This window comes from Sciurus carolinensis, chromosome 8, assembly GCF_902686445.1.
Source record: "Sciurus carolinensis chromosome 8, mSciCar1.2, whole genome shotgun sequence".
Classification (NCBI taxonomy): domain Eukaryota; kingdom Metazoa; phylum Chordata; class Mammalia; order Rodentia; family Sciuridae; genus Sciurus; species Sciurus carolinensis.
Genome location: NC_062220.1, coordinates 74,527,170 through 74,538,448, shown reverse-complemented (window position 1 = coordinate 74,538,448; position 11,279 = coordinate 74,527,170). Strand labels below are relative to the sequence as shown.

At 34.3% G+C, this 11,279-nt stretch overlaps 1 protein-coding gene across 1 annotated transcript in view; it reads left to right on the top strand.

Annotated features, from left to right (window-relative positions):
- The first annotated feature begins 550 nt into the window (after nt 1-550).
- Etv1 (ETS variant transcription factor 1) overlaps nt 551-11,279 on the top strand; it is an 89,897-nt gene continuing 79,168 nt past the window's right edge. The window contains 5 exon segments of the mRNA XM_047561232.1: nt 551-901; nt 1,000-1,196; nt 1,326-1,457; nt 2,261-2,348; nt 3,711-3,758. Coding sequence (XP_047417188.1) covers nt 1,413-1,457; nt 2,261-2,348; nt 3,711-3,758 — 181 coding nt within the window. The 5' untranslated portion in view covers nt 551-901; nt 1,000-1,196; nt 1,326-1,412.

Sequence of the window (11,279 nt, the reverse complement as noted above, 5' to 3'; positions counted from 1 at the left end):
TCCTCCCCACCCCCACACTGGACTTGAAGTGTCTTTTCCCAATGTACACGTAGGGACAAATGTTATTTTTATACTTTTCCTCACCTAGATTGCAATGTAGTTCTCCCTCCCAGTATCGGAACCTCTCCTAATAAACAATTCCTCGATTTTATACCCTGATGCTTTCCTCAAAGATTCTTCCTTTTTTCTGTCCCATGAGCTAATTATAGTTATTATGGGTCTTTAAAAAATAGTTCGATAAGCAATGGTGAAGGCTAGTGTCGAAAAATGAGAAAAGAACTTGGGCCAACAAAAGCTTAGTGGGAATGAGGCAGAAAGCAAGGTGGGCTCCTTGTCAGGTCAACAGTAGAAGGGTTGGAGATCTTGGTGGGGTGCGGGGGCGGGGAGGAGGCAGGGGCTTTGTGGATTGCTCTTCCGAGTATATACGTGAACCGCACAACAATGTTTAAGGAAATCAGCCCAACAGTGGACCAAACACACCAGTAATGAGAACTGGCGACTCGGTACACATGGTTTCAGTATCCCCAGGCGCCTTAACAATAAGCAGCGAGTTAGGAAGGAAGTCGATTTTCTCCGTTGCTTTCCCAGGGTGCGGAACCTGCGCCTGCGGGCAGAGAACTCGTTTGGGCAGAGGGGCGCAGGAGACCCGCGGGAAGGGGCAGCAAGTCTCCTGATTGACAGCCCGAAATCTGATCTTGTGAAAGAGACGCGGAGCCAATGGGAGGCAGCGATCCATCAGTTTGGATTGGAGGCCCCTGGAGGAGAAGTAGAGGAAAAACCACCGAATTGAGCTCTGTCAGAGTCGCTTTCGGCTTGCAAGGGGAAGTGCTGGGCAATAATTAATGTTTTTATTAAATTTGGAGGGAATTTTTTGCAGCCGTTCGCCTAGCGTGGCCTTCAGGTGGGTCTTTCCAACAACTTTTTATGTCTCTCCAGATAATTGCATGGTTGTGGGTTGCAAAAACTATCCTTATGAAAGAGGTGTCTCCGTCTCTTTAGTCCCGTTAGGTGCAAAGCAAGTCTCGCTGATCGCCATTGCTAGTTTTGCACACGTTTGCGAATCAGAGCTGCCCGGGGTACACCGACCGCGCAGGGAAACATCGAGAGTGTAAATAAATACATCGCCTCTTGTTCGGATTTTTGCTACTACCGAAAATATGTAAATTGTGAACTCTCTTGGCTCTCTTTGGATCCAGGTGAAGGAGGCGGTGTAAGGGAGGGTTATTTTTGTGAATGGGACTGTCGGAGGGTAATTAGCTATGCAAATTCAAGAGCTTCATTCATGATTTTTTTTTAAGCCTAAAAGCCATCTTGTTCCCCTCTAGGTTGATAGAAGTCCAGATCCCGAGGAAATCTCCTGTTAAATGCTCAAAATATAAAATACTGAGCTAATATTTGCGAAGAGCAGCAGAATGGATGGATTTTATGACCAGCAAGTGCCTTACATGGTCACCAATGTGAGTGATCAGTTCGAAAGTTGCTGTTTATAAACTTGACTCCGACGGGGGGTGGGGAGAGGGAGAGAATGAGAAGGGAGGGGGCAGGGGGTTGGGATTGCAGATACTTTATCTGCTTTGTTGCCACTGTAGGGCGACTGTGCTTCTAGAAGCCCAATCTTCAAAATGAGCTTACCTTTCAGTGATTTGGATAAGGCATATTTTTATTTTTAAGACTCATTTTTCTGATTAAAGTGCCCAAGATGAGTGGAAGAGGAGATGGAGGGCAGCAGCAGCTGCTGCACTCAAAGTTTGTGGCTGGGTTTGTCTGCCACATTGAAAAGAATGAAGTTGAGACAAATGCTGACACTTTTTGTTTACATGGGCTGTTTTTGGTTTTTGTTATTATTATTATTTTTTCTTCTCATTTTTCTCTCTTTTCCACTTCTCCACTCTTTTTCTTTTTGGGGGGAGGGACTGTGAGAGAAGATATAATTCACTGTATTTTAATCTAGTATTGATCCAGCCTAGAAACAATGTTAAGTGTTATAGTTTAATGTTTCGTTGCTGAGATACCCAAAATATATATGACTGATAAACAGTAGTGTTAGGATCAGCCGTGGGAAGCAACTCTCCTATTGAATCCTCAGCATAAGCTTTCACTGTCAAACGAAGGCAGAAAATGAATATTAGAACTGATCCTGTGAACTTTTATTTTTTCTATTCAGAGGATCCAGTAGTCTTATGTTATGTATGCATGTATTTTTTGTGTGTGACATTTGAGGTTTACATTCTTTTAAAGGATTTTATCTTTCCCTTTGTAGAGTCAGCGTGGGAGAAATTGTAACGAGAAACCAACAAATGTCAGGAAAAGAAAATTCATAAACAGAGATCTGGCTCATGATTCAGAAGGTGAGGTTTGATTTTGAGCTGAGTCCTCCCTCTTTACCTACACTCCACCTTCATAAAGAGGGGGAGCACTTATTCTTATCTTAAAAATAATAAACTTTGAAATTACTGAATTATATGATGGTTTGCCCTGGGAGGTATTTTATGGTCCTGTCACAAACTAGTAAAAGAAGGAAATAAAAACTTAACAATGACATTTTTCTTTTAATCATTGTTTTGTGTTTGCTTTTGTCCATATGGCATATAACTAATTCCATATTCTAAGATAACAATTTAACATATCCATCACAGTAGGAAAAAGTAAGCACCTATGTATACTGCTTATGTTTTTCTTTCAACTTTATTATAAGTTCAACAATAAAAGATTGTTTGATTTCCCATCTACTTTACACTAAACTAATACACTATTATCAAAATTTTCATAGGTGAGTTTGATGACTACATTGTGAAGTTATCAAATGCTGTTAATAGGCCTTAAAGTGCTCACTGAATCATACTTAAGGCCTAATTAATAATTATAATACTATTTGGGAAATTAGGTTGCAAGTTCTTTTTTATGAACTGTTGATAGGAGATCAGTATATTATATATTATTTCAGCCATATGTATGTATTCATATTAAATTGAAGATACTTATTTATCAAAGTACAGGTTGCAACTTAATTGGGTATACTGAATTCTGAAACTTCCTCAAATCTTCATACTTATTGGGTGTCCCTCTCTCTCCCCAGTATGAGAGAATATACAGTTTTGGACTTGATAATAAACTGGTTCCAGGGATTATCTCTCTTTAACTTTTATAAACCTATTAATGTAGAAATTTTACTTTAAAACCTAGTATGTGAAGTTGTAACTTTTAGTTTTGAGGCATTAAACTTGTAAACACAGTACTTTGAGAGTTACAAGTCCTGCTAACATCTTGTATATAAGATTCAGAAGACAGACAAAAAATGCTAGTCTTGCCAATCTTTTTTCACTACTCCTGTTTTAGCCAGAGTTGAGTATATTTAAGGAAGGTTTCTGTGAATAGAACACCTTCACCTCAGCCTTTTTGTGAATTCTAACATATATGTGTGATTTTTGATTTCACTGAGGTACTTACTTATTAAGCTATTTGTTGAAAAAAAAAAAGGTAGGGGAGAGGTGGTTGACTATTATTTAGTAGATTAAAGAATTTCTTAAAGTCTTAATAGGCATCAAAAGTAGGCAGGGTTATTGGGATAGTTAAGCTATAAATCCTATTCTATCCACTCCTTTTCCCTAAATTAAATTCATATTTAATGCCAATTTCATGACAAACAGTTTCATTTAATGAAGCCTAAAGATTTGCAAATCTTATTTTTATGTCTGTGACTTGTTTTTTAGAACTCTTTCAAGATCTAAGTCAATTACAGGAAACGTGGCTTGCAGAAGGTAAGGCAAAAAATTGCTTAAATGGGGGGAAAAGCGACTCTAGAAGGGGGGAAAAAAAGTCCTGAACTTGCTGTCTTAATGTTCAGCCCAATTAATTGAGCTCTAAAAGAGCCACCTCATGTGTCATGCATACATTAGAGCCTCTGATGAGTTTGTCTTTGGGGACTCTGGGGCTGCGCTACCCAGTGTCATCACAAATTACCAGGAGAAATTGCTTCCAGCTCACAATCACATCTGCTTTTGGCAAGAACTAATGCACCAAGACTTCAAGTTCTAAGCCTCTGTTCAGATTTTAATTGCAATTGATCAGGTTTATATTATTGTACCTCGAGAGACCTCCTAGAGCCAGAACCCGGCTGGCTTGCTGTTTCCTTTAGAGCAGCGCATATCATTATTTGGTGTTCTGGTGGAGGACTTTTCTGATGGCAGAAATTAGTTTCTCTGGGTTCATCAGGACGGGATGCTTCAAGATTTAAGTGCAAGTGTCTTCTTTCCACCTTGCTCACAACACAGAACATTAGGTGTGTATCCAATACTTAGGAAATCTTGGGGTTTAAAAGCAACCTTTGGGGGAATTTGAGGATTTTAAATATGTTTTCTGTGTATTACTGTGCATGTGATGTTTATTGAAATTGACCTTTGCTATTTTGTCACTTTTATTAGAATTTACTTAATATGTAACAAGGAGACATTTAAAGGAATTTCGGATTATTTTTTGATGAAGTTTAATGGTGCAATCTATTATATCTTTTGTTGTGTGCAACTTTATTTATAGGAACAATGAGGCATTGCTTTAGTAAGCTTTATATGTCTTCAGAAATATCTGATATTGAGTGATTTTTGTTGGCAACTATGATTAGAAATTTTCTTTTTGGATTTGGTATAATCAATGTGAAATATTAATTTTATGATTTGTTTTGTGGGTAACAAAATTACAGATATTTAACTTTTGAGTATAAACTGTGTTATGCTTTGATATTCAATGGGAAATATGTAATTTTTGGAACAGATTTTTAAGATGGTTAACTGGAAAGAGGGTCTCTGAATGGAACCCAAGTGCTCTTGTGGCTATTTTGAGGCAGACTGATGTGTTTCATCCGGTGGTCTTGTATGCAGTTGATCAAGTTGCTGTTAGCATGTAAAATAAGTTTCTTTGTTTTGCTGATATTCTAGTTTTCCAAAGAGCTTTTGCAGTCTTTATGAATCTTTTAAGTTAAATGGCTTTCCTAATAGTCCTTTGAAAGGGTGATTGTATTTGTATGTTAATGAAAGGTAAGTATTAATGAAAGTTTCGGTCATAGTTAAAGGTCATTTTGCTTGTCCCTCTAAATGAAACTTATTGCAATACATTACTTATTATTGCAACGTAAGCCATACATTCAAACATTACTTTTTATGAAAAAATTTCTGAGATTCTTGTGTTAACTTTCAGCTATTAGTTTTATGAAGTCGAAGATTTTGAGGACATTATATTTATGAGGGAATTTATTCACTTATCCAAAATAACTTAAAGTATTTATTTTAATTGTTGTGGAAGGTTTATTGGTTTTTAAGATGTTTAAATCTGATTGATTCCAAGTCAGTGCACTTGCTGGCAGATTTTGAATGTGCATAGCAACTCTGTTCCTGGAATTTTAAAATGTGGAACTGACAGACTCTTAACATTTTATAATCAGTTTCAGTACATTTTTTACTTTTGACTTGTTTGTGTCTTGTAACTCAGATAAGTGATTTGAATAATTTGTTTGAGCTTATTTTTTAAAACTCTCTATGAAATATTCTTATTCACATTTGTTAACATATCTGTAAATCAAACCTGAAGATTTAACTTATATTAAATAAACCTAGAAAATGACTAATGTATTGGGAGGAACATAGACTTTTTCTTAAAAAAAACTCATAGGCTTAATTAAATTCAGGAATTAATCTTGAGTGTTTTATTGAATACCCAGGTGTGCTACTATTTACAAACTGGATAAGATTGCTTTTTAGAATAATTTAAACATTTCAAAACAGTTTACATTAATTTATAGAGCAATGATGTAAGCAAAAACTTTATAATGTGATTTAACAACATCTAATAGTGAAAAAAGTTATTTTTATTGTTAGTTTCTATTCTTAGCAATTAAGTATGTTATTTTGCATTAATATTTTAACTGGACTCATCCACATCTTGAAGAATATTAGCTAAGAAGAGACGGTAAAATACCCTGGTTTATTTGTAGTAGATTTATCCATTTACCTCTTTTTGGACATCCAGAAATTAACATTGCTCCACTGGCAAACTGCAAACCATTTATATATTTCTTTTCATAATGCTTCACAGCCAAGAAAATGACCATGGAATTTTAAGGCATCTTGACCCTTAAAAAAAAAAAAAAATTGGCAAATAACCAAATTTCTCCCATGAGTTAGAATCCCACTGGGAAGTTAAACAGGTCTAAAAATCTTATTAGACATGAGAATCAGGTTAGTTGTACTGTGTCATATGATTATCATGTTTTTAAAAAAATTATCAAACTCCCTAAATATTTGAGAAATAATATATTTTAACATGTTTAATTTTTTTTCTGGTAAAAAATTTTTATAAATTAGCCTAAGTGCAATACATGGATTAGTCATGAGTAAATTATTATGGATTATAAAATGTGTTTTATGTGTAAGAGGAAATTGGGAAAGGTAAGGCAAGTCTATTGAGGATTTGAATGGAACTAGTATTTTTCAATTCAAAATATTCTTTAATTTGTCCTCCCATATTTGATTCCATAAAGGGATCTAAAATATGTGTGGTAAGAGTATAATGTCACACTAATACCACTTTCTAACACTGCAGTTTAAAGATTTTTAATATATACACCACAAGTTAAAATATTCATCTTATTCTGAAGTGAAAAGCTAGTATTTTTAATGACCATAGCAGCAGTTAAAACAAAAACAAAAACAAAAAACAAAACTCAGAGAATATGCCTATTTTAAATTTTGCTACAGATGCTTCATGTTGTACTTTTACCATGTACAATTCTTTATTGATTCTTTGTCTTTCGAATTAGATTGCTATTGACAGGAAGGCAATTGCAATTATTTGATCCCATGAAATAATGAGTTCAACTATCAATCCTATCAACATCATGGTTAACTTCTTGTACTTAACCTGTTTGGAGTGCTTTAGTGACTAGTGTTCCAAAAAGTGGTACTTAAAGTGGAACCTCTTGTGTGTGGGGACAGAAATAGAAGGATGAAAAAACTGAGTTAAGGAAGGATTGTATTCTTCTTAACTTAAATTTATCACAGCTTACCTACTAACACAATTAAAAAAAATACATTTCAGTAAATATCTAATGTAAATGCATAGTTACTTTTGACTTATTTTGTGTGAGTCTAGGAGTCTTGAGGTTCCATTTCATCAATAATATTGAGGAAAAAGTCAACAGGGGTTCACCGCCCTCTGGGTAAAGTGTTTTTCAATGGTGTACTAAGTCAAGTTTCATGCAGCTGCCACACTTTCAAAGTTTTATTTCCAAGAACAACCTTTCTACTCCAAAGTTTATTATTATTTCTCGTAAATAAGCTTTTTTCCCTTTTGCCTTGATGTGACCTTACAATAATTGTCAGATTATCTTAGAAGTAGATAATGACTTTTCCTTCAATTGCTTTCCAGACTGATGCTAAATTTATATTCAAAGTCATTTCATGGTATTTCTTAATTAAATAATATGTGCTTTTTTTTTTTGTTCAAACATTCTTTTTTTTTTGATATGGGCTCATTTGTTTTGTGCCTATGTTGCATAGAAAGGAGTAAAACTTTTAAAATGACATTATTTTATGTGGTTCACACAAAACAGGAGTCAAGAACTAAGCATTAAAAGATCCATACAATTTCTTAGAAATTCATATGGAGGTGGTGGTAGGGTGGCTATCACATCTTTATTTGTTGTAACAGGATATACTGTAATATATGAAAGACTTCTCAGTAAGACTTGATTTAAAGATAGCAGGTAAATTCATTTTATTTCTAAATATTCATGGAGATATGTACATGGTTTTCATTTATGGTCTATTACAAAAAGAAAGATTTGTTTTTCTTCTTTTTAAATAGAAAAATTGGATTTGTTGTTAGCATAATTTTTCCAGAGGAACCTGATAAATGTTAATGAAATATTACTGAACTTTTCTAGTAATTTCTAAGAAATTGGTAATTTCTTGCATTTCAGAGAATAATTTTATTCCCTCTGACTTGTGTACAATCTTGTAATTAAAAATAATAATAATACCATCAGACTTCTGTGGCATTAGAAAAAATATTTAGTTTCAAACAACAACTAGTTGGCTCTTAGCTTCGCTTAAGTTTTCAAGTCAGTGCAGATCAATTTAGTTAGGAGTTGAAGCTGATTTGAGACTGAAGACAAGTAAAACTTACTCTTTTTTTTTTTTTAAGAACATACACCAATAATGTATCAAGTACTAAAGGTGTTTTGGTCATGTGGAAATGGCCTGCTTTTTTTGTTTGTTGAATATGTTTATACTTCTGCATTAATTAATGTTTTTACATTGAAACAATCATTTTAATGTTAAAACCGGATGTGGTATAAAACTAGGCTTTTGGACTCATGATTATTTTGTTCCATGGCCCGAAGCTTCAATTTAGGATTAAAAGGAATTCACCGTGCAAAGGTCGATGTTCTTGTTGTTTTAGTTTTATTTAAAATAAAATACAGTTTCTTTAAAGAAATTTGTTTCTAACCCTTTGATTCAAAGTGAAATGCTACAGAGTTCAGCAATTATCTGGGATAGTTTTACGATAAACAACTTGAATAGTAGGCAAGTGAAATAAGGTATTTCTTGAATGGTTTTTCTTTTCCTTTCTTTCCTTCTTTCCTTCCTACCACCCTTCCTTCTTTTCCTCTTTCTTTTCTTCTTTAGTTTTGTACATTTGCATTTCTGCAAAGAGTTTCCCTGTAAAGCACGATGGGTTAAATATATGGGTGTATGTATAAAGTTGTCATTTAAATGTGTTTCTTAATGGATCTGAGCTCTATTTGAGACAGAGCAATAAAATTGGTGTGTTTATATTTCAAGTTCAAGTTTACTTGCTTTAGCTCTCTGGAAGGGTGTGACATGAAAAGCTTGCGGTTGGGCCACATGGCTCATGCTGGACTGTGTTTTTGTGAATGGAGGCAGAACTCCAGTCCTGCCTGCTTGTCTTGAGGAATTGCTGAGGAGATCAGCTGTCTCATTCACGGGCAGAAAGAATGACTCATACATCTTCCGCCTTGTTTGGCTCCAGGTCATTGTTACAGTGGATAGAACTGGTTTTAATTAAATATTAACCCCTTTTATACTTGACATTTGCTTTATTTGTAATTTTTCTGTTTTTTTCCCCTAGTTTTAAAAGAAAACCCAACAGGCACCTACTTTGTGAGAATAACCGGGGTTTTACTTGCTTGCCTTTAACCTTGGAAAAATTTTAAATGCTCACTTTTTCTTAAGTAATGATTGTTATTTTATTTAAGAGTTAAAGATAGGCATAAAATAAAGGCAAGTTACATTGAAAATTGCCCAACCCCAATGTAATTTTAGTTAGAGAGGATATTAAAGTTAAAATTAAGCATTGATGATTCTCTGACATTTAGGTCATTATTAATATTTCTATGAAGTTCTCTCCCCCAATCTGTATTGTTATGCAGTAAAAAGAGAGAAAATTAAAGAACAACTTTGGATAATAATCTGAGTAAAGCAAGTAGCTGAGAGTGCAGATACTATCCTTTTAAAGCCCAGATCCTGGACTTGATGGCAACTTGTCTTAATGTTAATGAACCGATAGAGCTGCTCCAGCTATTACCAATAAAATCTACATGCTTAATCTCCTTGAAAGCCTTTTATTTGTCTTTTGGTATATGTTTTTTCTTTCTCCTTTTTTCCTCTTTCCCTTCCTCTTTAATTACATAGTGCAGAGAAACATTTTCATTCCCCTAAGGTGATTCTTTCAAGTGTAGCTCATAATACTAGACAGTAGTGAAAAAAATGTTTTTCACCCTTAGGTTGGTCTGTATTGTTAATTTTCAACTTTTGAGTTGGAATGGCTTGTAGCAAATTTCCAGGCAGCTGTAGTTTGCTCTTTCACAAAATTCTCGCGAATTAAAGAAAAAAGGAAATGTCTGATACCAGTGTGGCAATACTTTGTCATATTTTCCTTGCCCAGATCCAACTTGTGTTTTTCGTTAACTGCTTTCCTTGTACTCCAACTTGAAATTAGAGGTCTACTTAAGCCTTTGTCTATTTAAGTAGCATGCTTCTTCATTTGGTCTATTCAGTTTCTTAAGATTAGCTTCTGTGAAAATGTGAGTCATATGTTTTTTGTTAAAATTCTGTAATATGTTCAAGCATAAGTGTGAAGTATTTATTCAGTATGTAAAGAAGTTAGAACAGAAATAGCAGTTCTTAGTCTCTTTTTACGAATTGTTAGTACGCAGCTATTTTCTGTTGTTTGTGAAGTGTAACTTCTAGATTCTTTGGCCCTTGTGTGTTACCTTTTTGCCCCGACACGTCCCAATACACACCACACACCCATCAGGCACTTTGTTGTTGCTGCTGCTGCTGCTGCTGCTGCTGTGCTCACAGTGATTGTGTTATGGAGTTGGGACTTGGTCTTATGATACCAAGAAAAAAAAAATTTAGCCTTTAGGACATTCATACCAGCATATTCAGTTACAAATATACTTTTGTTACTCACCAGTTATTTTTAACTATTCCTGTAAAGTGATATTACATTTTTATTAGATTCTTATAAATGTGGCTTTTAAAAAGCACAGTAATTGCTGTGGTTGATAATTTTGCACCTCAGTTGCTCTATCTGTTTAGTTAAGTTTGAAGGAAAACCAAAATATGTGGACATCAGGGGAAAATGTGCAGGATTTGATCCTCTACTTGCTACTATTTGTTGAATTTTTATTTAAAACCCTTGTTTATTTATTTATTCTTTTATTTTTTGGTGCGAAGACTTATTTTAAACTGTACTACACTACACTCGTAATTTATAAATCTATGAGGAAAGTCACATTTCCTGCAATGTCAAAATTATGTTAATAGCTAACACAATGCTAATCTATAAAATTCAGTTGTTTAATTTTTTTAAATGATTTTTTTTCTCTCTCCACTAGAATTCATTAGAAATAAGAATAGGCATGTAATGATTGTAGTACTTTTTGTTTGTGACTTGAAAGCAGAGGGTAGATAGTAGAAGGATTGAAAATAAAAAAAGTAAGTATCTGAGTAGCTGGTATTGGGTAGAGACTTTTATTTAATCCTTACAAAAACCCATGTTATTGTTCTATACCAATGAGTAAAATGGAGTTTAAAGAGGCTAAATAACTTACCTAAAATTACACAACTAGCAAGTCATAGACCTTTGAGTTGAAGTTTGCCTGAATTTAAAGCTCGGTTACATAATAATAACAGATATGGGTGGAAAGTGAAGAGAAAAAAATTCCTTTCAACCAGCTAATCAAATAGGTATCAGTGGAA